Genomic DNA, 25,687 nt, shown 5'->3' with positions numbered 1-25,687 from the left:
AGCTGGGCAGAACAGTGCTCTCCGTTCATGGGCTGAAAACACATCTCGGACATGGCTGCCACAGCTGTGCTGGGCACAGCTGCCCCTCAAAAAGCACTCTGACGTTGGGAGCCTCTTTAATCACGCTGCCCTCTTCTCTCGTCAGATCCATTTCCTTTAACATTATCAGTCACACAAGAGGCACATTTGTGTTTTAGAGATGTAGAAGAATGGAGACCGTTTTACCCAACAAGATGATCTTCCTTCCTAGGCCTTGCCCCCACTTTACATCCTCTTCTTAGCCTTCTCCCTTCTTTTATGAGGTGGTTTTTCCTTCCACTCAAGACTCTGAATGATAGACCTCGACTCCAGACACTGCCGCTTCCATTCCCTATGTCAGGGGGATGTTCCCTCCCCTCCCTTTCCCTGTATCTGGCACACAGTCTCAGGCTTTGAATTGGTAAAAAGGGCTCTCATTTACTGGTGACCCCACACACCCCTTCTTTGCCAGGTGTGTTCTTATCCTTAGGGATCCTGAGAAATTGGGGTGTTAGTCTTAGCCTCAATCTCTCTTTCCTTCTATGTCTCCCCACCCCACCCCCCACCCCCGCTCCTATTGCCATTCCCATGCATCTGGCCTTGCATCTAACACCAGTGCTACTGAATTCTCCTGGAAAAAGAATTCTCTTGGGTTGTATTTGAATCAACACTATCCTGGTTTTGTCTGGTTTTTCATTTTTAAGTAACATCCATTCCTTTACATATCAGCTGATCACTTTTCCTCTTCAATGGACTGCACTGAATGTGTCATGGACCACAGGATGTGTAAAGGTGAGTCCTGTCCACAAGGCAAGACTTGTCCACGCCTGTGCTGAGACACTCCTGTACACGGAGAACCAAGGCCCAGGCACCCACGATACAGTGAGCTCTGTGCCGCTCCTCAGGTAATCCAGAGAAAGATTCTACACCTGACATGTATTGCAATCTGGGATTCCAATGAGAAGGGTTGAGGGCATCCTTGAGGACGAGGGTAACCTATTTTTACATTCCGGAATCTATCACCCAAACCAGGGCATGACAGAGAGTGAAAGAGGACACTATTAATAGGTACCCAGAGACAATTCATGTAAACTGAACCATATGGTCACCCCAGTTCTGAGGGGACACCCAACCGTGAAGCTGACAAGCCCAACGAACAAGCCAACCCTTGTGGAAGCAGTCTGGTACAACACTCCCGCTTTTGTTTGCATTGGAAATTCTCTGACCCCTCCCTCCACCATCCCTGGTCTACTTTCCTCACCCCAACAGGCGCAGCTGCCTTACTTTTTAATTCTTTCTCCAAAAGATGCCACTTCCTCCAAGATGTTTTGGACAGTGGAAACAATATCTTGGACCATATAGAGTCTCTCAATGAACCCCTTCTTCTCAGATTCCTGGGGAGACAGAAGCAAGATTTAACTAAGTTGATGTATATTTTACTGCGAATCTCTAGGATTCAGGCGATGACACTATGATTTAACCAACAGAGTTATACATGTCATATGTTTCACATTATAGATTTATTATCACCAGCTGCCTGTTTCTGCCTCAGTTATGGGTGGGGGAAGGGGGTAGCAGGTCAAAACCCTTAGAAACCAGGGACTTTGCTTCTCCGCATGGATGGTCTACACCTTGCCCTCTTAGCCAAGACTAACTTGTTTCTTCTCCTTCTTCTCAAGGTCATTTCAAGAGCATCAGAACTCTCTTCTGTTCCAGTCCTGCAGTAATGTTCCCATGGCGAGGACATGTTGGAGATACACATAACACATTCCCTCACACTGAGGCTGCTTATTCAAACTGCTGTCATGTTATCTCATGTGGCAAGCCATCAGCGGGTCTGGAGAACATTCCAGTCATCCTTCAGCAACCATTTCGTTTGGCATGCACCAAAAGACCTGCTTGAAGCATCCGGAACATCCATGGCCCATGTAGCCTCTCATGTTATTTCTGTGAGGACCCTTAAGAGTTGTCCATTTGTTCATAGCAGAAGCAACTATACGCTCATCTTCCTTGGTTTGTAGTTCTTCATTGGCAATGGAATTCCTTCTAAGAGCCTCCTCCTTGACTTGCATATAGACTTGAAATGTGTTTGCACCATATACCAACATAACCATAATGTTACCATCATAATTTAGACATTACTCAAATGACCAAGCAAAGAAAATCCCCTAATTTCTTCCCTTCTGCTAAAATTTCCTAGCTTCTCTGTGAACCATACTGTAATAGGGACTTGCTCCTCTCATCACTCCTGCCCCTCTCTGGGTCACTGCTGCTCGTGTTCAAGTCTTAACTCCAGACATCTTTCTTTTTCCCCCCAGTCCTGGGGCTTGGACTTGAGGCCCGAGCACTGTCCCTGACTTCTTTTTGCCCAAGGTTAGCACACTAACAGTTGAGCCACAGCACCACTTCTGGCCTTTTCTGTATATGTGGTGCTGTGGAATCGAACCCAGAGCTTCCTGTATATGAGGCAAGCACTCTACTATTAGGTCATATTCCCAGCCTAGACATCTTCTTTCTTATTGAGAATTTTACTTGGGTTGGACTTACAGTAGGCTAATAAACAGATGCTTCTAAATTTAGGAGGAGATTCCTATCATGTCCTCATCCTATTTATCTTATTCTTTTTTTTGCTTCATTAAACTGGAGTCATGAAACGGAACACTACCTGAGACCCTGCAGAGATTGTCAGTAACAGCACAAATTTGGTGGCAATACAAAAAAGCATTAACTTCCCTTTTATTACTTGCCCTTGTTTATGAGACGACAGGTAAAACTGACCAAAGACAAACACTGGGCTAAAACGTAGCATTATTACCTTCTCTTCTTAAGTACCAGGGGACTACAATGATTTGAGGAACAGCTAGTCTGTTCTCTTATCTAGCCATACATTCTATACTTATTTAGCCAACCATTTAATAAAGGAAGAAAAAATTGGACTCATCATTCCTTCTCACAATATCAAACTTGCAAAACACTTGTACTTTTTATCCCAATTTTAAATTCTTTTTTTCCTCTTCCTTACTATAATTCTCTTAAGCAGTTTGTATTAAAAATTAGATATGCAGCCAGAACGACCTCATTTATGCTCAGCCAACTGCTGACATCTATTCATGAACACAATGATGAAAACCCATCTCTGTCTCCTCTGTAAGTGCCTGGGTTTAGAAAAGGCACATTTGAAAGCACTAGGGAATTTGACCCAAAGGGCAAAAGTTGTTTCCTCTTTTCTACAGAAACTCATTTAGGTCAAAACAATTTCGTGGAAAATGGCTCAAATTTCCATGTGGTTCAATTTAATAAAAAACTTCCCATTTTAATTGCCTGATTTTTTTTCACCTATGAAACAACCAAATACTAAGGTTCTGCTTGTAAAGAGGCGATTGGTGAACTAGTACACCGGACCAATAAATGATTTCAACAAAGTCCTCTTCATTTCTAATGAAATCGATGCTTTAGTTCGAATATTTGGAATCCAAAGACTAGGCTAAAAGGGCCTTATTATAATCTAGGGCAAAAAAATATATCATCCAGTTCAGTTTATTTTTAAGAGAGACAATAATCAATGCATGCAATTTTTTGTCTTAAAGGTGAAAACTTGCTTTTATCATATTGGTGGAACTTTATTATTATTCCATTTCATTTTCATAAGTATATTATTCCAAAGCAAAACAGAAACCTAAGTTGTGTGCGTTAACATGACAAGCCACTCATGATGATCACATGGGTATCTTAAATGACACATAGTGACATTTTAGTTGGATAATTCTCTAATCCATGCCAGGATTATCTTAAAATATAATTTTTAATGTCACCTTTTCACTTCTAATATTTCACAAAATTGTTCTTCATCATCTTCAGAGCTACATCAAATGGTCATTACATTGACACCTTTATTGACTCCACTGTAGATCACAATTAAGAAATACTTTTCAAGCCAAATGCTGGTGGCTCACACGAATCCCTACACAAGCCTGCCACTGCTAGATGAGAAGAAGAACTGTCTACCTGAGGCTATGTGGACTCATGATAAGGATTAAGGCTGCAATGCCTAGATACCTTGGGACAATGTCTGTGTATGCTTTGCATGGTAGTTTCTGTCCTGGAGGAAGATGTTCTTTATGTTTTCATACTTGAGTGTCTCATTAGTTTCCTCTGCAACCCTCCCATTCTACTACCCTATGTCCCTCTTGAACTGATGGACAGGCAGATAAAGCTAGACTTCTCTTTCTTGTTATCAGCACCGACAATGAAAGCAGGTACCTCCTCCTTGGCATTAGTGATGCTTGTCTGATGAACAAATGGCTGGATGGAGGGGAAGAATAAGGGCCACATGTGTATAGGAGGGTCAAAGTTGACCCAGCTTACATGGATGGGTCAAAATGAGTACTATTATCTATAAGGCCCCGTGATCTCCTAGCTTTGAGATGGGTATTGGAACACTTGTGGGGCTATAACCGAGTCTAGCAGGCTTGGTGACATACAAAGTAAAGAGAATTATTTGGATGATGATTCAGATGACTGAGGGCTAAGGACTGGGATCTGAAGAGCGTGCCACCAGTATTCCACTGCAAGGCCTCTGGCTGTGTTCCAATATGGCAGAGGAACAGAACAAGAACCAGTCTTGTGCAGCAGGGACCAAGAACATGGCATGCCCATGCTTTATAACAGCCTCTCTGGCAAGCACTCATTCCTCCAGGCTAGCAGGCTAGCAGACTAGCGTCACTCACTTTCCTCCAGTGGTTTTCCATGGCCTAACTCCCTTCATGAGTCTCCTCCTCATACAGGTTCTGCCACCTGAACACTGTCACACAGGGGACCAAGTTCCTAGCACTCAAACCCTTGGGAGACATATCCAAACAGATCCTACCCACAGCCATGAGTGTCAAAAGCTTTTGCCATCTCTTGTGTCCCAGTTGCATCATCTAGGAAATGGGGAACCATAATTCTTGCCCTGATTGGCATATAGTGAGAGTATGAAGCCCTATCAGATACATTTATTAATAACCTGGAATACTCTCCAGGTGTCTCCTAAACATAAGTGCTTCCCTTTCAAGAAGGAAAAAAAAAAGATAAAGACAAAGAAAGGCGGCTTTTTGTCTCCTTGAAAGAATAATGGATTTAATTTGAGTCTCCGAAGAAATGGTCTTCAGGACAAGTCTACTCATGTCGCCCCGAGTTGTTGGAAAGATCATTTGGCAGCTTCCTGCACCACGCTGCTTTTATTTACACATCTCAGATTGAACTGGGGAATGTGGTGGTAACACAGTTTAGCAAACACAACATTACATCTGCTGCTGCCACCAGAAAGGCGGAGGAAGAGAATGATTCGCGGAGAAAGTCGCCCCGGTGCCCCTGTTTGCATTTTCCCCTTTCTGGTGGAGGCTTGTGATTTATATGTGTGTAATTAAACGAGAGAGATGGTCACTGGTCAGGTTGTGCAAGTGGACTCCATGATGGTGATTAGACATCATTTTCCACTGTTTCTTTTTTTGTTTTTCCATTGGAAAAAGCAGGGGATTTTACTTGTCTTTCAAAAACTTAAAGAAGTCTAGAATTCACATCTTATAAGATTCCTTTTTAAAACACTAAAAGAGGGCAAAATAGCACTGATTGCAAAAAGAGAGAAAGAGAGAAGCACTCTAAATTTGTAACTCAAAACAGCAATCAAATAAAGACAAATGCAAGGTAGATCATCCTTTTATAAACTGTCTCCTTTTTTAGAAGACATCAAAAGGATAGAGTCTTTGGGCTAAGTTTTATAAATAACTGAATTAAAGACAAAGTGCCTACGGCGTAACATAGCTGCTGTTCATTAAAAACAAACCAAAGGCCATAAAGAATAAATCAGAAGGCAAGCCCTTCCTTTCTCGAAGCCTCATTTTCTCCCCTGTGTTTCTAGCAAGTCCGGCACCATAGGTGCAATAAACTAGCTTTGAGCCTCTGGGAGAGAATTAACACCATCAAAATGAATTTTCAACTGATAATTAATTATATAACCAGTGTGTTACTTTAAATCTTTCCTGCATGTTCTGATTTAGCAAAGCTCTCATTCCTCTATTAATTATCTGAGCCAAACCAAAGAGATATTCCTGAAAACTGACCCCGGTGGGGGGGGGGGGGGAAATCCTCCCAGTCCTGGGGCTTGAACTCAGGGCCTGGGTACTGTCCCTGAGACTCATTTGCTCAAAGCTAGCACTTTACCACTTGAGTTACAGCACCACTTCTGGATTTTTCTGTTTATGTGGTATTGAGGAATCGAACCCAGGGCTTCATGCATGCTAGGCAGGCAAGCACTCTACCACTAAGCCATATTCCCAGCCCCACCCTCTCCAAGATTCTTTTTTTATTATTATTATTAAATTTTATTGACAAGGTGATGTGCAGAGAGGGTACAGCCACACAACAAGGCAGTGAGTACATTTCTTGTCCTATCTGTTACACCTTCCTTCATTTTTCTTTCCCTTCCCCAGTCCAGATAAGCATATATACAACATCCAGTGCACCAGAATCATACACAGCGACCACAGGGGGTATGTCAAAGGAGATTCACCTAGTACATTAAACATTGACAACAGTAAAATCCTCCTGTTTCCATCTCCTGGATTCTTAAAAATGAAATTTTGTTCATCCTAGGAACACCCGCAACTTCCAAAAACATTGGATACAAAATTTTTAAGCCTCAAATTTTCCCATTATTTTTAACCACCCAGAAGAGAGATGCAAAAAATAAATAAATAAGTTATCTTTGGACAATGGAAATTACATTCGATCTGTCTCATTCTACTCAATAGTAAAATCCTCTAACTTGAAAACTTCAAGAACTATATATGTTAGAAATAGGGCAGCATTTAATGCAAGAAAACGTCTCCATCATCTATCACAACCAAGGGCCCAAAGCATCAATTCTCATCAATGAGATTAAACTTTTTCTTTGGGAATCTCTGCTTCATATCTGGGAAGTAGCATAAAATCTTTTTTTCCTATGAGACTTTTTAATGAGTGGACAAATAGTCTTTGTCTCTCTGTCTCTCTCTGTCTCTGTGTGTGTGTTTCGGTCTCTATCTTTAGCCGCCCCCCCCCCCCCACTTCTCCCCTTGCCTCCCTCTCGCAGAGTCAGTACCAAGGTACATTCAAATAAAGGTGGAGGAAGATGGCTGTGCTCTTTCTGAAGAACATTTCTTTCTCAAGTAGTTCCTTTACTTTGGGAAGTGACTACACTGGGTTTAGATGTTGAATCATGATCATTTCTAAGGGGCTTCACACTGCTCTCTCCATTCCTAACACCAAGTGCCACACAGCGACTTAACAATAAGTAATTTGTCATAGAAAATAAAAGGAATGCTCTGTGCTGGACCTGACCACTTCATCCAAAAGATGAAAGGCTAATTGACAGAGAGACATCCATAACTAGAAGAAAGAAAGAAAGAAAGAAAGAAAGAAAGAAAGAAAGAAAGAAAGAAAGAAAGAAAGAAAGAAAGAAAGAAAGAAAGAAAGATAACTGCTGGGTGGACAGATTAATATGAGTGGACAGAGAGACAGACATATAGATAGATGAACACTAATTAACTGGGAGGATGGTGGAGAGGCATTTTGAATGCTGAAAGTGATCATTTAACATGTACTTTAACTTACTGATGACATAAGTTGTGAAAATAGGAAGTACATCTACCCATTTGCATCTTTCATTGTAAAATGTCCTTCAATCAACAACAATGTAGATGTTTCTTAAAAGAAAATCTCTGTGTCTGTCTTGCTATTTCAATCCATAACTGATAGAGAAGAATTTCCTTCTTTATAAACCCTACAGGTCCTGGTGACCTCCTTGATGATGGATGGCAACCCAGTTTCAGACAAACACACAAACATAAACAATCCAGGCCATAATACAGGCTCCAAAGGAGACTTTTTCCCCTGCCAGCAATAAGTAGATGGTTTTTTTCCCTCTCTTATTACAGAGCCTCATGATTCCTTCTTCCTGATGTTAATAGTACATGCTAAAATATTCTATGTAAGTGATTGTCAGGCTGGAAAAAAAGAAACTCTAATATAAGTATTTATACCTACCTTCTGCAATGAAAACAAGATATTATTGTCTTGTCTGACCTTTCCTAAGTGAGGAATACAGCATTCTACACAATAGTTTCTTAGTTCACGCTTCAATTACTGACCTTTTCTGTGTAGGAAATTAATGCAATTTTCATTGTAATCCATCCGTACAAATAAGGTCCACACGGAAGGATTCCACATATGGAATCTAATACAAATAGGAAATGTCAGCTAATGGCTGGTAGCTGAACTTACCCATTATCTGTTTGTTCTGGGGTCCGTAGCAAACTATACTTATAACAAGCAATTTCTTACATGGGCCATCAGGTGTAAGAAAGAAGGATTTCCTCTCTTTAAAGGTGGGTCTGAATGTTTCATCTCCCAAAAGCAAAAAAAAAAAAAAAATCTAGTTGCTCAAAACTTTTATGCTCTCACTCTAAGTTCACAAAAGAAAAGACAAAATTGTGGCGTCTAATATGGTTTCCCAACACACATTACCATCATGCACTTTCAAAAATAAGAAGGAACAAGAAGCTCAAGCTGATATCATTTTACAATGATCTCTGTTCCAGACAATAAAAGTGTGACAGACCCCAGACTACATTCTGTTCTGTGCATCGGAGACAGACACGAGATGGGAGGCCTTCCTCTCCTGGGGAAGCTGGCCAAGAAGGAAGGATGGGGAGACAGGGAAAGCAGGCTTTCATCTTCCAGAGACTTCTAGGATGATATTGGATGGGAAGAGGAGCAAGCAATTAAGACATGTCACTGCCAAGATGAATTGTTTGGGGATAGAAAGGAGTTTCTCTTCTTCTCTGGTTGTGCCTGGAAATGGCTGTGTGTTTAGCATTGGTAAACAGTTCCTCCTGGCACAGATGTGTGACACATCCCAGGAACAAGGTCTGTCTTGTCTAACATGAGGCATACATCAGAAGCAGCCAGTGGGGAAAGAGACTCCAGACAGAAGGCCCCGGGTAAGGAATTGCCAGTCACTCCCTGTACAGGCCCAGGAAGAGCACTTGAAGTGGAGCAGGCTGCTACACAGGGAGACGGAAAGATGTATAGCCATCCATAGGGAATGTGCTCTCCAGAAGTCTTGACTTTGAACTTCAGGTTGAGCTAAATCTAGTTCTGCAACTCTCCAAGAGAAGGGAGAGTTAAGGCCAATCTCCTCTTGCAAAAGGAAGGTGCATTCAGCAGGAAAGGCATAAAGAGGAGTCAAACTTAGCGACTGCTTTCATTGGGATATTGCATGGAGATGCAAAATTGAGGTATTGCAATAAAATGATGATAATCATGATAGTGATGATAATAATAATAGTAATAATCATGGTTATGAGATGGCTATCAAAAAAGTCATCTTGGAATACTTGAATAAAACCATCTGAAAAATGATTTCATCAGCTGGGTGCCAGCAATCCAACTCAGGAGGCTGAGATTTGAGGGCCACAGTTTGAAGCCAGCCTGTACAGAAAAGTCTGTGAGATTCTCATATTCAATAAACTATTCAGAAAAGGCTGGAAGTGGTGCTCTGGCTCAGGTGGTAGAGCACTAGCTTTGAGCACAAAGTGGCTCAGGGACAGTGCCCAGGCCCTAAGTTCAAGCCCAAGAACTGGCAAAAAAAAAAAAATGTATGGCCTGCTTTTGTTGCCTTTGAAAGTGCTCTTTTATCAGATATTGGTTAACAACTTTCCCAAATGGGTGGATGGGGCCTTCAGCCATAAGCAGCTCATTTAAACCAACTTGAGCCAACAAAGCTCACTTCTGAGATTTGGTATTAAAAAAGTAGAATTTTGCCCAGTGTGATTTTTGTGATATAATAAGAAGTACATACATATATATATATATATGTACATATATATGTACATATATATATGTGTATATATGGTTTGTGTCCTGGGCTCCTAGCCAAAACTCTGAAAGCTCTTGGAATTGCCGGAGTGAAAAAAGATTTGTAAGAAGTATGTTTTGTTCTATTTGGTTTTATCCTCCATGCCTAAAATCACTCTAGGATGAAGAAAGGGAAAGAGAAAATTTTTTGCAGTTCAAAGCATGACTTTTTCAGCCATACCTCACTTTACATTAATGAGGTCTTTTTGTTTTTAAAAAATAAAATGAGGAACGAGGTAACAGTATAAGAAATGTATCCAATGCCTAATGTATGAAACTGTAACCTCTCTGTAATTCAGTTTGATAATAAAAAATGTATAAGTATATAAATAATAAAATTTATAGATAGGTACCAGTAATTCACACCTGTATTCCTAGCTAGCCAAGGCTGAGAAACAGCGGATCACAGTTCAAAGAGAGCCTAGACAGAAAAGTCTGTGAGATTTCACTTCCAAAATAACCAACAAAAAAAAGCTGTGGTGTGGTTCAAGTAGTAGAGCACAAGCAAAGTGAATAGTAGGCCCTGAGTTCAAACCCCAGTATTGACAAAACCAGCAAAAAAGAATTTATTGCACTATAATGTCTGAATTAACCTTCCAAGTTAGTGACTGTGGTAGCAGAAGTTACTAATTCATCTTGTCAATTTCTCTTGTTTTTATTTTATTTTTGTGTCAGTTCTAAGGCTTGAATGCAGGGTCTAGGCCCTCCTCAAGGCTGACATTCTAACACTTGACCCACAACTCCACATCTAGCCTTTTTGTGGTTAATTGGAGATAAGACCCTCACAGACTTTTCTGTCTGAACTGGCTTCGAACCAAGACCCTCAGATCTCAGCCTCCTCCTGAATAGCTAGGATGACAGGCATGACCTTCCTCTGGAAGATAAGCAGATCTTGATGCATTATAGTCATAGCTCTCAGAATAAATTCCCTTCACGCACGTGTAGAGGGAACTCAAGAGTCTCCTGGCTGGGCGTTTTCACATTCATGTTCTATTTGACATACCATTTTTAGAATGATATTGTACCGAGGAAAAGGGTTGGGTAGCAAACAAATGCCTGACACCTTATAGTCTCAGCAAGTTCATGAACAACTGCATCTTGCTGTGGCCACCTAATCCCATGTGCCAGCCCCTCCTCCTCATTCACCTACAAGCACAAAAAAACGTACTGTGGCACGTGTTACTAAGCCAGAAGTATCACTCAATTCCCCAAGCAATGTATTTGTGCCTGACATTATTCTATCTGAGGCGCAGAGTCTAGTAAACCCTTTATCAACTAGTAGGAGTCTACACGCAAGCATGTAACAACACATCTGGCCCACGAAAGCTAATTAACAGACCCTGTCCCCTCAGCTCAGTCTAGCACCAAGCCCACAAAAGACTGCTATAGTTCTCCTTTCCTTCCTCATAGCCTGTTAAGAGTCCCACTAGGAATAAACTGTAATTTTTTTTTAACTGAATTAGGAATGAACTGAATTTTAGAAAAGCCATCAATGGTGAGGGGAACTGGTTGGCAGGGAGACCGGTCACGTGACCAGAGATCCATGTGACTGGCTGACAAGCCCTAGACTAGACTTCTGGAGAGAGGTGATAGCTGGAGGCTGACTGACACATTACGAGGGCACTGACTCAACCAATCTTGCCTCCATACACAGCCACAAATGAGCCAAATGGTACTAGGACGTGTTCAGGTGGATGGTACTAGACCTTGAGAGAGTACAGAAGCTTCACACAACTCCCACCTCCTACCGTCCCCTGGCCATCCATGCCATGGCTAGGCCAGAGTTTCACGCTTTATAAGTCACTAAAGAGAAGTGAGTGTTCCCTGAGGTTTATGAGCCATTTGAGATTTCTTACATCCAGGGAGGGTGTTGAACAACAAGTCAGTACGAAGGACAAGGACCCAGGCTTGTAATTGGTACTTCCAACAAGAAGACAACAATTTCATTGGCACTTGTCATTTTTCTTATGACTACCTCTGGGTACGTACTTGTTATGGTTGTGACTATTGCTCTATCAACCCAGAAACCACTCCTACTAATTCCTCAAATAGCAAGCTGCACAGGATGGGACCTCTAGTCTGGAAAAGGTAGATTTCCTTGTAACTATATAACTTCATTTTACTGTTTGGCAAGTCATGGTCATCTGAAGCACAACAAATAGGTTTTACATTGTAATCCGCCCGTTTTCTTCCAATGGGCAAGGAAACCATCTGGTGCACTTAATTAATCTGAAGACCCTCGATAACACGGATGGACATTTTATTGCATGAGAATCTGCTTGCTCCTAGGGTCTGCCTTGTAGCCCCTTCTCCTCCTTCTCTCCCAGCATCCCTCATGTGACTCGGGCTAGCCCCGTAGAGCCACAGGTTTTGTAAGGGACCGCAAGCTCAGGAAGCTAGAAACATCTCACTTGGCATTCTGCTTTTTTTTTTTCTTTCCTCATTTTCTTCCAGAAGGTTTGTCTGCAAGTGTGATGACAACAAAAGCAGCAGATTTGAGAGACTGTCCCAGGAGGAGAAAAAGGACAGATGTACCCAAGACATGGCATTGCAAACACTGCCAGCAACAGCTGGGCAAGTGACAGGCTCGGAAGTGGGCTGACCACACCACGGAGCCTGGCAGAAACCTAACAGAGCAGTGATTTCCCTTCCTTTCTCCCTGTCTTCTTGGGCTACCTTTGATCTGCAAAAGGGAGGCCTGATCTGGGCTTACATCCAGCCAGTGGTTTCTTGGTGTATTTTTTAGAACACTTATTTCTTGCTTTATCCCCTTCTCGCAATCTCACTGTTGACAGTCCTTGAAAGCACTCAGACTTTACATCGCCCATTCTGTCTTCCAGAAAGATATGCAATTAGGATTTACCAACTAAAACAGAAAGGCTTGTAAGATCCGTAAGACAAATGCTCCTGCTATTACATTTGGATAAGGAGGCAAATTTGTATTACAATTATTCTCTTTTCTTTTATTTCATTTGGGTGGGGTTCTTTTCCCCACAATTAGCACCAACTAGTTGTATGGGGTAAGGGGGGTAGTATTAGGCTGACCCATTCATGTCTGTCCCCAATGTGCCTTAATCAGACTCACCCTCACCCTTTTTCTCCCCTGGTCTCCAAATCAATCTCAAGCTATTCCATTCTAAATATTCAGAAGGGATGGATTTGAAATACTTGACAGTCTTGCACTACTGTATATATACTCTCTCTAACTCTGCTGCCAGCGTGAATGCCCCTTTCCAGCACTCTCTCCCATTCACTTACCTTGTCATCATCCTCTTCCTCCTCCTCTAGGTCCATGCTGTCCTGAAAAGAAACCCCACAATTTATTAGTAGAGATCAATTACACAATTACAAATTATAATGACAAATTACAAATACAATTACACAAGGCAAATGAAGCCCATGCACCCATTTAACTTCTTTCTATGGAACTTAAGCATTGGTATTTTTAAAGACAGTGAAAACCCTCTCGTGCAATAACACGTTTAAAGTTCAGGGACCCTATAGCAAGACCGTAAACAGTATGTATAATCTACATAAAAACTGTTCACTCTAAGCATAGCTATGAGGCGAATGCCCTTTGCAGGTGTGCGGCTGCAGCAAAGCATGGCTAACTTCTACCATCTATGAACAGTATCTCTTGTTTCGACAGATGAACCAATGGTTCTGTTGGGGCAGAGGCTGCACTATTCCATTTGTGTCGAGTCTGTGGTTACAATGACTTTTCTCTTTGAGACCACACCTCCCATTAGACAGTAGAAAACACATTTGTCTGGACATAAGTAAGTTATAGGCTTTCCCGTGCTGTGATTTCTTTCTTGGAGCTCCTGTGTTAAAAGGGATAAGGAGGGAAGGACAGCCAAGTCTCCCAGGTTGACCAGTAGTTGCCAAGAACATACTTAGGGATGTCCCTTGTGGCTCCAACAACATTAGAGCAACATTTGGTGATGATGGTGATAGTGGTGGTGATGGTTTATCACAGTCAGACACCAGTACTGTGTGAATCTCTGCTTACCTGACTATCCTGGGTACTGTTGGCCTTTCCTTTCATGGGTCTGATGAAATTGTAGACAAAAAGCAGAAGTAATGCCAGGGGGATCATGTAGAGTTCAAAATTCCAGACAGTGACCAAAAACACCTGATGGGAAGACAAGTAATATCATAAATGTTGGCTAAAATGGTAGGAGAGCCGGGTGCAGGTGGCCCACGCCACTCAGAAGGCTGAGATCTGAGAATTGAGATTGGGAGTGTTAGACCATTATCATCAGTTAACCACCAAAAAGCCAGAATGGAATGGTGGCTTGATTGAAAAAAAAAGCTAAGGGAAAGCAACCAGGCCCTGAGTTTAAGTCCCAGGAGTGGCACGATGGGTGGATGGATAGATAGATAGATAGATAGACAGACAGATTGAAATCTATTTCCTTGTTAACCCTAGTCATTATTTTTCTTTTGGACTTTGATGTGCCACAAACCAGAGAAAGCAGTATGGAAAATTCTATAGTTACAAAGCATCAGGCCACACAGACCAAACTTTCAACTACAGAGAGTGATGACTTTCTTATTTGGCTGCCAAAGCTTAAAATAAGCAATATTTAACAGCATAACTCCAATTTCCAGACTCTGATGGAGACTCTCAAGACTTGTCTCCCCCAACCCTCCGTGAGATGGCATGACCTGAGGAAGATGATGGTCGAGCCCTGTGGCGAATGAGACCGATACGTAGGTATGTATTTGACAGCCCAATTTCTACCAGCCTGGGAAATGTGTGTTTCCTGTGTACAAAGGCAAGTACAAGCCTGGGTTTGAGAGCATGTGCCTACACTAGAGGAGTGTGTAAAAACAGTACATGTAAACCAGACAAGCTCTACCTCCAAGAAACACACTAATTAGGATAAATAAGATGAGAACACTTGATGAGTCGAGCGTGTGGCAGGACTGAAATCTTGAGCAAATTACAAATTACTTCCAAATCTGAGCAGCCTGGGGGAGGGGGAGGGGGACAAAACAAGGGAGGGGGTAACACTGTCCAACAAGAACTGTACTCGTTAACTTATTTATGCAACTGTAACCCCTCTGTACATCACCTTTACAATGAAATAAAACAATTTTAAGTCTGAGCAGCTTCAACTTCTTTGTATCTCAGAAGCAGTCTAAAATATGAAATAAGAAGATATGTAGGTATCGCTGTCAACTAGTAAGAAAATGACACCGTTTAATATATCCCCCCCAAAAGGGATAATTATTGCATTTAAATGCTGTGATGCTTCTTGTCCAAAAGTAATACTGTTTGATTACTGAAAACCTTCTGATTAATATTTTTAAAGTTTTCATTCTGTCACAATTATAAGATTTCTCACTATCTTACATTTTGGTTGCTATGAAAATTAAAAAAAAATCATTTCTTCTGATCTATCTTCAAGTAGGTTATAATGTATATCTAAAAGGCAATCATTTGTTGGGTGCCTGTTGCTCACACAAGTGATCAAAGCTCCTCACAGGCTGTGATCCAAAGGATTAGAGGTCAAAGCCAGCCTGGGCAGAAAAGTTTGCTAGACTCCTAAATCCAAATGAAACAGCAAAAAGCTAGGCTGTAGATAGGAGAATGCCGTAGGGCACCAGGCAAGCAAGAGCAAGACTCTTGAGTTCAAATCTCCTACTGCCAAAGATTCACCAATAAGTGATTATAGCCACTGCTCAGGAACTAAACAGAACAACCACACATAACAATGTCAGGACCACTGCTTTGTCTGTGAGCCTTCTGACACCCGATAAACAGATGATACCGTCTTCGTGCTCCCTTCCACCAAAATGCAACCTCAAGAACTTACCTATTTTTTGGTTAAAAAAAAAATCAATAGCAATTCTTTATGTCGTTCCCCAAATTCTTCTGCAAAAATGTATAAAGCTAAATCTCAGGAGAAGGAAAAAAATGACTCATAAGATAAATATATTTTTTTCTGGTGGGAATCCTAAAAGTAGAAATACCTTATGTTAAGCTTGTGTTTTGGGTAAGCTTCTTCCCATCCTACCCACCCCAAACCACTGGCTAACAATTAGAAATGGCTAAACCCACCAGACAATATGTACTTGCGTAGCTCAAAAGGGAGAGCAGGGAATTAGATGCACGGAGAGGGGAACCGTGGGCAAACACAGCCGCACTATTTAATGTCTACAATTGAAAATGGTACTGGGAAAACTGAGGGGACGAGAGGGGGTGGGAGAGGTGGGGGAAGGGGTGGCCTTGATCAAGATGCATTCCACTCAGAAGTTAATGAGGAGTCAAAACCCCATTGCACAAGGAAAGACAATTAAGAAATAGATTTTCCAAAAAAAAAGAATAGTTAAGAACCAGAAACTTGACTCTTTTAAGGCATTTTCTGGATAGAAAGGATGAAATGTTTCCCTTTTCATTTCTTGTGTGTGTGTGTGTATGTGTGTGCGTGTGTGTGTGCGTGTGCGCGCATGTGCCAGTCAGGGGCTTCAATTCAGGGCTTGGACATTGACTCTGAGCTTCTTTCTTGCTCTAGGCTAGCACTCTACCACTTGAGCCACAGCTCCACCTCTGGCTATTTCTTGGGGTGGAGGGGGGAAGTAGCTAATTGGGTGATAAAAGTTTCATGGACTTCCCCACCAGGGCTGGCTTAGAATGGTGATCCTCTGAGGTCAGTGTCATGAGCAGCTAGGATGACAGGCATGAGCCACTGACAGCTGTCTTATTTCTCACTATGTTAAGCCTCGTATCGTCATAGGCCTCATATTGTCAAACTATTACTCTACCTGGGGATGCAGCACTGTCTAGCACACACAGTGTGTTGTTGGGTTTGTTTCTCAGTACTTCAGACTAAATAAGGAAGGCTGTTCTCTATGTGTAACAGGAGCACACCGTAAAGAGGTTACGCATTTCATTTATAAAACTATTGCAACTAGGTTCAAGAAAACTGTAGCTCAGAACCACAGAGAGGGCACAGTGGCAAGAAGTGGTGAGTTGTGTTTTGCTTATTTTGAAAGCTGTGCCTCTATTTAAACTTCCACCTTCCCACTAGGGTCTCTACATTGCAATTTGGTTGTGTGATATATGAAAAGCTTACTGACTCAATAAATCACCAATAATTTTCAACCATCTATTGAGCATGAGTTCTACACACTTCAAAAAATACTGTGACTAGGGTCTACATGGGTTGTTTTTTACTGTAATTACACAATACAGAAAGACCTGGTTGATTTGTGATATTTACTTAAAATTCCATCAATTAGTTCTAGTTTGGGGGAGAAATGAGCCCAAATGGTAGTTTGTGCCTTCTAGTTTTTTTGAACAGACACAGAATGTATGTACTTCAGTTTATGATCTTCTGTAACTAAAATAATGCATATAAATTTCAAACTCTGTGCCTATGAATTCCATGATCATATATATATATACATACATGTAAGATCCTCTACAAACTAATGTATTATATATTATACAGTATATATCATATCGATATCATGCATATCATATATAATTATATGTATATTAAGATCATATTTATCATAAAATATATATTGTATTCTAAGATCACATATATATTTACGTATATATGTGATCTTCATACCAAATAAAAGCTGGATGTCTTCAAGTGGCTTCGCCTAGGGATTTTATTAACTTTTATTTCCCCTTTTTAATGTTCTAATGGGTTTTTTAAATAGAAAGAAAGGCTTCTAACCAATTTTATACCTGTGTGCCTTATTAAATAGTTCTTCCACTATTTTCTTCTCCTTTAAATGTGAGGCATTTATTAAAACCCCATCACTTTAATGTTGGCATCGTGCTTCTGGCTACCCTATACTTTACATTTCTTGATGATTTTACGGAAATGGTAAAAAGCTCAGCAATCACCTATGGCCTAATAAAAACTCTCACACCACCCATAAAGGCAGAGCAACTAGTTTCCAAAATGGAAAAGCACTACATGAAAGAAAAGAAAAGAAAAGAAAGAAAAAAAAAACGCATCTAATATGCCATGACCATCGCCTTCTTCCTCCGTCATGATCGTAATTTCGGATCCAGAATCAGACAGTATATTTTCTCATTATCTCCTTTCACAGGAGGTGGAAATTGAGTGCTTGAGAGTCCTATTTTGGTCAGTATCTCTTCCCAAGCCTCAGCAACTTCTCTGTGCTGATTAAAGGAACACCTTCACCCATTTCCCCCCAGGATTAGTTATCAGAGGTAGACAAGAAAAAAATGGTGCTGAAATATCATTTTTGACAGTGTGGGGCTAGCCCCACATGGCACAATGGTAGAATAAAGCAGATTATATTGTTACTCCACTCAAAGCTTCATTTCTGCCATAAAAGAAGCAGAATGGTAGTAAGGTCACAGAAAGCATGTAATAGTTCAACTCACTTCTAACAGAGGAAGGGGCTGTGCTTGAGGACTGTTTCCTCCTATAGTGATTCTTGGGTGATAGTGTTTTACAAGCAAAGTACCATTCTGTTAGGAATCCTGTCAAGAATGTCATACGTGGTCCCTCAATGAGCATCCACTTGTTTAACTGCAAAACCAAAATGGTGTGCGCAGCAGAATCCCACATCTGAAGACAGAAACAATCTCAAGACCTGGCCCATCTTTTTCCCTTGCGTATGCTTTTACAACTCTTGAATTATTCTGATCAGGAAAACCCAGCTTCCTTTCAAAGCTGAAACATCACTACTAATTAAGAAGAAATCCAGCCAGGCGCCAGTGACTCATGCCTATAATCCTAGCTACTTAAGAGGCTGAGATCTAAGAATCATGGTTCAAAGCCAGCCCAGGCAGGAAAGTCTGTGCGACTCTTACCTCCAGTGAACCACCAGGAAACCGGAAGTGGTGCTGTTGCTCAAGTGGTAGAGCACTAGCCTTGAGTTGAAGAGCTCAGGGACAGCGCACAGGCCCAGAGTTCAAGCCCCCCATGACTGACAAAAAAAAAAAAAAGAAAGAAAGAAGAAAAGAAATCCAAAATACAATCTTGAAGCACGCATGTGCACATAAACACAAATACACTCACACGAGCTCTTGCACACAACCAAATGGAAGTTCAAATCAAAACCCAACAACCACAAACTGTATCCAGTAAATGAACATGGCTTTTTTAAAAATAATTAAAACCAAAGCAATGATCCTGAAAAGATCTTTTGAAATCTGCCCGTTTTAAATAAAGGATTTAAAAACAAAAAAATACTAAACTCTGATGGCAAGAGTTAGGAAGTCTTCCTGGGTTGTACAAAACGAAAATATTTCAGGAGGTCCTTTAACAGATGTTCAGGTAAGAGCAATGCCAAGAGATAGTTTATTTTAATAAAGCTATTATATGCGCAGCCTCAAATTAGGAGTGGCACCAGGGGCGAAGGAATGTCTAAAGCGTCACCACCTGTGCGACCTGAGAAATCAATTAAAGTCACACTCGCTGTGTTCTTCCAACCCAATAAAACTTCAGACAGCTTCATCAAGAGACTTGAGTGGCTCGGAGGGTTGGAGCTTGAAAGCCTCACGCGACCCAGTCTTCTATGGCGTTTCTGTTCCTATGCACACGTACTACTCAGAGCAAGCAGTGATAGAAATGGGAGAGGGGAAAACAAGGATGACAGTATCCCTTTAACACTGCAAATTCTACCTCCTTTTGGTGAACTGCATCCTCTCTTCAAAGGCCCTTCTTTCTCTTTCTCATTCTCCTTTTCTTTCTCCTCCTTTTTCTCCTCCAGAGTAGGATTCAGGGCTCCCACTGTCTGCACAATTGGGGAAATCCGACTTTGCAAGTAGAAAGCAAGCAAGGGCAGAAAAGCCATCGCAAGTGTTTTAGTAATTAAACGAATACGCATAATGAACCATATGCCCAGTGGGCCTGTTCTTCATACGGGCCAGATTTTTGTTTGAATTTTTAATTTTTATATACAGATGAAACATTCAGTGTAATCTACCCACAATGTGAACGAACACACAATAAGAAAAGTTTAAGGGACGGTCCACACAGACTCAGGGCCAGGAGATCCTAGAGAAAGACACAGTAGATGTGTGTGTATGTGTGTGTGTTTGTGTGTGTGTGTGTGTGTGTTTCGAATGTGTTTTTCTCCCTCTAGCAATTGTTTCCATCATCTGTTCAGAGTCTTCGAGAGACACATATAACGCAGCCACTGACAGCTTTATTCAGGAGGAGTAAAATACATCGCCGTCAGCCCCAAAAGTGTGGCAATCCGGTGGGACAAGCAAGGATTTCTTTAGAAAAATAAAATAAAATAAAAATCCTTCTGTTTCTCCTCACTCAGACTACCATCTTGAATTATAAGGAATTCTCCCGGGCCTCTTTGGAAAGCTACATAAATATTATATTGCAGGCTCCAGGCCACACAGACAATTTGTGTTTGTAGTTGGGGCGGGTCTAAGAGGCATTCCTTCTCTTAGAGTCTTTCCTCCAGGAAGCAACCGTGGCTGGCGTGTGGATAGATGGCATGTGTCCGCCCCCCCCCTCCTGGGGTCACACAGGCTATGGGTTTCACAACCTCATCCTCTCTTCCAAAAACCAACCCCTCCCTCCCAATTTCTCCAAACTGTTATTGTCAAAGAACTGGCCACACCTTCATTTAGCTTTTTCAGCGCATCATCTAGAAACTACTGAGATAGAATCAAAGCGACATTAGAGAATTGGAGCATCTAAAGGAGTCGTAAATGTACTCAAAAGCAGAGAGCAGAGCATTTTATGGGGGGGGGTGTTATGCGTGTAATGTGTGTGTGTTCAGTATGTGTGTGGAGTGCATGTGTATGGGCACATACATGTATGTATAATATGTGTGTGGTTTGTGAGTGTGTATATATGGTGGTATGAATGCATGTGTGTATGGTGATGTGTACGTGTATATTGGTGTAAGGCAGCAACAGAGATCATGCTAAAGTTCACTGTTCTCCACATGTTTTAACTGAAATGACCCAAATTCCAAATGGCAACCTGGGCTGGGCAGGGTGGCACTGACAAAAGACCATGACAGCCATCCAATCACAAGCCAGAGGGACTCAGGCTGCGGGGGGTGGGGGGTGGGGGCGGAGGAGGGTACCCTGACCCCAGCCTTCCTTCTGAGCACAGTGGTGCTGAGGGTTCACCATATAAACACCTGCTATGGAATGCAGAACATTGAGAGAACTAGCAATCATCTCTCCTCTCCTTGCTCTCACACTCTGTCTGTCTCGGGGCCGGGGCTAGGGACCTTAATCTAATGGTCTCCTCAGAAAGCCAGATAAACTGCCACTGCAGGCAGGAGACAAAACCTGACAGGAAGCCTCACCTTTCCTGACTGTTTAAATCCTTTAAGGAAGTGCCTGAGCAATTAGAGGGGGAGTGTAATCTTTGCAGAGTACATTAACACACTCTGAACTCCCAGACAATAGATCAGGACTCAGACACATAATGCTTCCCTAAGGCTTTTTAGCCACGTATTTGATCTGTTAGTCACACCGTGTGTCTTACTGGGGCATCATTTATGCAGGAGCCCTAACTGACTGGCCAGTAGCAGAGCTGGACTGAGCTCAACGCCAAGGTTCCAATGTCACCACCATCCTCAGCAAGGGGGTATTTATTTGTTGTTGTTGTTGTTGATGATGAGGGGGATTTTTTTCCCTCCATTTTTTCCCCCAAGCAACAAACTGGGTTCTGTTAAAGTGAAATCATCTCATTAATATTCATGGGTCATTTGGTGATCATGAGGCAGGAACCAAGGCCAACCTTCCGCCCCCCCAAACACATCAGGCTTTTTTTTTTCTCCTTCCTTTTTTTTTTGCTCCTAAGATAATCTTCATAATATATCCATTGAGAGAAGCTTCTTATGTGATAAGTAATGCCCGTTACTTTAATAAAAAAAAAAAAAGCAAAAGGAGGAAGTCAAATAGAATTCTCACACTGCAAAAGCTTTTAAATCTTCATCTGTCCTGCAGGCCTCTCTGCAGGACAACTAGTAAGGCAATAACCTATTTCCTGATGAACACAACCTTTCCAAGCGCTAATCTCACAGTGGAAGCTTGGCTTTTACCATTTATTATAAACATTTTCAAGAACTGCTTACTACCATATTTTTTTTTAATAGATTAGATTCTGGTCAGCTGCTAACAGAGAAGAGAGCTGAATATTCTTCATAGGAAATCTGCAAAATAGGTTTTCAGAGAGTCCTACTTCTTCTCTCTCATAGGTAATTAGAAGAGTGGTGGGAACAGAATATAAGAAGGCCAGAAGATTTATTTTATTTCTCTTATTTTCTCCTCTCCGCTTCCATTTTCTCTTTTTGCTCTCTTTTCTCCTTCCCTCTCCTTCCTCCTCTCTCTTTCTCTCCACCCCTCCTCTCTCTCTCTCTGAGTTCCTCCTTCTCTTCAGTCTCTGTTTTTATCTTTTTCTCCGCCTCTTCTATTACAAGAAGATACGAATTCAGCAGGCCAGGGTAGAAGATCTCTCTGGGTTTGAACTTCACCATAAAACGAAGTGAGATGTTTAGAAGTGAAGCAATGTGAAATGCACACAATTTGTTTTTTAACGCCACCACAGTTGTCTGCTGATAACATTCTGCCTCTAAAGCCTAAAGCATTTAAACCAAAATAATTACATTTCCTCGAAATCACGGCAGTTCCCCTTCGAAAATGTGCACTGCAAGGTTTTTTAAATGAGACTTCAAGAAAATAGGAGAGCTGAAATTAACTTTATGCTTAAGCAAATCACTCTAGAGTTGGCATTTTTCAAACTTAAACTTGAAAAAAAATGGCAAATGAACACACACACACACACATATGCAAAAAAGCAATTTAAGAACTTTTGAACTTTGGCCACAAACAGCTCCCAACTACTTAAGTTTTTAACTTTTCTTTGACAATTCCTAATGTCCAAAATATAACCATTAAAGAATCGAGCTGTTATTTTGTCCACCGTGCATTTTAAAAATGCATGTTTTAAAACAGTTCATTTATGTTGTGCTTTTCTAATGGGGTAATGTCCATGGAGGAAATTTGTGATTCGGAGCACATTAAAACTAACGTTAAGCCGCAAAAGGAAAGAAAGATATCTTCTCGGAAAGCAACTAGGTTGAGTACAATTTGATCACACACACACACACACACACACACACACACACACACACACACACACACTGTTTAACCAAAGAATTTCATAGAGGCTTAATCTAATCAATGGCATACATCTCAAACACTAGCTGCAAGTAAAACCAACTCCCCCCTCCCCCCCCAAAAAAAACAGGCTTAAAACGTTTAATGAATATGAAATAGGTACCAACTTGATAAGACCTTTCATCTTCTCCCTTCTATCTAAGATAGATGTCACAGACGGTGTGAGAATAGTATTATAAAGACGTAAAAAAAAGAATATAGACTAGAGAATTTTTCTTAAATGAAACAGATGTAATAATCTCCACTTGTAGATTACCATAACCATTTAAAAAAAAAAACTGCTGAAATTAAAATCCCTAAGAAATAGTCCACCAGAAACGTACCTTGGGGTTCGGATCATTTATGAGTTTCTATCGCCACCTACAGGACAATCTATGCAGAAGACACGCAAGCACCTTTTGCCTCCGAGGGCCTAGTGGCTGAGTTTTTAACAGCTGGGCACACAATGAATTTATCCTATTTTTCCAAAGTCGAATTCTGGAGTTGAAATTTGCAAGGTGGAAGTTTCCTCACAAGAAAGACTTTATCAGTTTCCAAGGAAAACAAACAGCCCTGGTTTTGCAATGGTTTACTAAATATTAACACTTGCTTTTTACCTAGCTTAATTCAGAGCAGGGAAAATGTCACTATTGGCAAATAGACACTGAGTATTTGGTTACCTTTCCTTTTTTCCTAAACACAGACAACTTCACATTTTAGTTTACAAAAACTATTAGTGTGGATCTGTGAATTAAGGACAAGTTTTTACAGAAATCAAAATGCCTTCAAAACACAAGGCAAGAGTGATCGTCATCATCATCATTTTTATTGTTGTCATGGTGACATCACAACAGTAATAAAATTGCTGTGATGACATCATAATTTCCAGGAATATCATAAATGCCAGGAAATCTTGAAGAAGGTTCATTAACTCTAACAGAGGGGCCAGGGGCATGAAATAACAGTACAGATCTACAATTCCTCACCATAGATCATTCTTCTGGGGTAGCAAAGCCACAGACTTATAAAATATTTTCCAAATGTAAGCTCTGAGAAAACAATGTACTTTAAAAAATAAAAAACAGAGGAGCCAGGCACTAGTGGCTCTTGCCTTTAATCCTAGCTACACAGGAGGTAGAAAATTGAGGACTGAGCTTCAAGGCCAGCCCCTGAGAGATTCTGATCTCCTGTAGCCAGCAAAAAGTCAGAAATGGAGGTATGAAAAAGCTAAGAGACCGTGCCTGAGCCCCTAAGTTCAAGCCCCAGTACTGGTTAAAAAAAAAATTATGGACACTGTACAGATAAATACTCGCCCTCTTGATTGAAGAGTTTATGATGATTAAAGTCATACCCTGTAAAAAGAACATAGGGCTGTGAATCGTTTCCTTCTCCACACTCAGAAAGCAACCCTGTAACGCAACTCTTCTTTCATTTCTTCTACCTTGAACAAGCATGGAAGAGCCTGTGAATCCATTTTATCCAAAGAGCTCAAGGCTGAAATGTAAAGGTCATGTCAAAGCCCCAAGAGAAATCTATGGACCTGTGTATTAGGAGGGAATCTCAGGAAGGAAAGCTGCCTCTCTGTCAGCGCAGTGGAGAGTGTGACTTAGAGGACGATGCCTTGAACCTCATTGTAATCTGACACCATATTTGTTCAGTGTATCATTGAGATCTGGAATTTTTACACCAATAGACATCTTTCCCCAAACAGATCTGTTATTTAAAAAGCCAAACACACACACACACACACACACACACACACACACACACACACACACTCTATAAACTCTAGATAAAGGGAGAGGTAACAAGTACACTGTAGTAAATCCTAACCAGACCACAAAGAAGGTTGCACTCCACAAACATCAGATCAGGCAGCTAGAATGATTACTGGGCTCTCTTGTAACTGTCACCTGTAGTGGGTCTAATTACAGGCTACCCAGGCAAGCACGCCCACATCACACAGCAATAAAAGGGCCCTATGCTTGCCAAGCCCAGGCAGACAATGAGAGCATGCGTGCTACCTGATGCGGACTCCCAAAAGATCAGCCAGGGAGACTAATAAAAATGACAGCTTAGAAACAAATAACAAAGCGCAGACTGGAAGGAAGGGGAGGGAGGAGGCGATACTAAATTAGTCAGAAATATAAGTACAAAGCATGGCTCTCCCACAGGTCAAAACCTACATGGAGAATGGTGATAACTGTTTTCACACACGCCAACACACACACACACACACACACACACACACACACACATTTCTTCTGTTTCTAGGTATTCCTTTCCATTTTTGCAACACACAAAAATGTTCGCACATCCAGGTGTCCTGGATTGAAGCAGATGGAAGAGGAGAAAAAGGATTCTGTTCTGCAAAAATCAGAAATAAAATATCCCCCCCCCCCCACACCTAGATTCAGGGACTTGTTGATCCCAGTAATAGATTTGCCAGCTCCCTTCGTCTCCTCTCAGAGTCCTGCAGCTGGAGTGCACTAATTCTAGCATTCTTCCAAGAAGCACGATTCCATTCCTGCTGTGCCCCTACTGCTGCCTCCCCTAAGCAGGAAGGATTTAAGAGTGGGCCTTAGC

At 41.3% G+C, this 25,687-nt stretch overlaps 1 protein-coding gene and 1 long non-coding RNA gene across 3 annotated transcripts in view; one reads left to right on the top strand and one right to left on the bottom strand.

Annotated features, from left to right (window-relative positions):
• Window positions 1–25,687, bottom strand: part of Mctp2 (multiple C2 and transmembrane domain containing 2) — a 113,917-nt gene that overhangs the window by 15,097 nt on the left and 73,133 nt on the right. For both annotated transcript variants that reach the window (XM_048369137.1, XM_048369138.1), the window contains 3 exons: window positions 13,967–14,089; window positions 13,213–13,254; window positions 1,303–1,412 (listed from right to left, as the gene is read on the bottom strand). In XM_048369137.1, coding sequence (XP_048225094.1) covers window positions 1,303–1,412; window positions 13,213–13,254; window positions 13,967–14,089 — 275 coding nt within the window. The remainder of the gene's footprint in view (window positions 1–1,302; window positions 1,413–13,212; window positions 13,255–13,966; window positions 14,090–25,687) is intronic.
• Window positions 7,531–23,008, top strand: LOC125368275. The gene is made up of 3 exons (XR_007214212.1): window positions 7,531–7,705; window positions 10,027–10,034; window positions 22,998–23,008. It is a non-coding gene; the product is annotated as an uncharacterized LOC125368275 (long non-coding RNA).

Source organism: Perognathus longimembris, chromosome 20 (assembly GCF_023159225.1).
Source record: "Perognathus longimembris pacificus isolate PPM17 chromosome 20, ASM2315922v1, whole genome shotgun sequence".
NCBI lineage: Eukaryota > Metazoa > Chordata > Mammalia > Rodentia > Heteromyidae > Perognathus > Perognathus longimembris.
The sequence above is the reverse complement of the archived record's forward strand: the minus strand, read 5'-3'. Positions and strand labels throughout refer to the sequence as shown.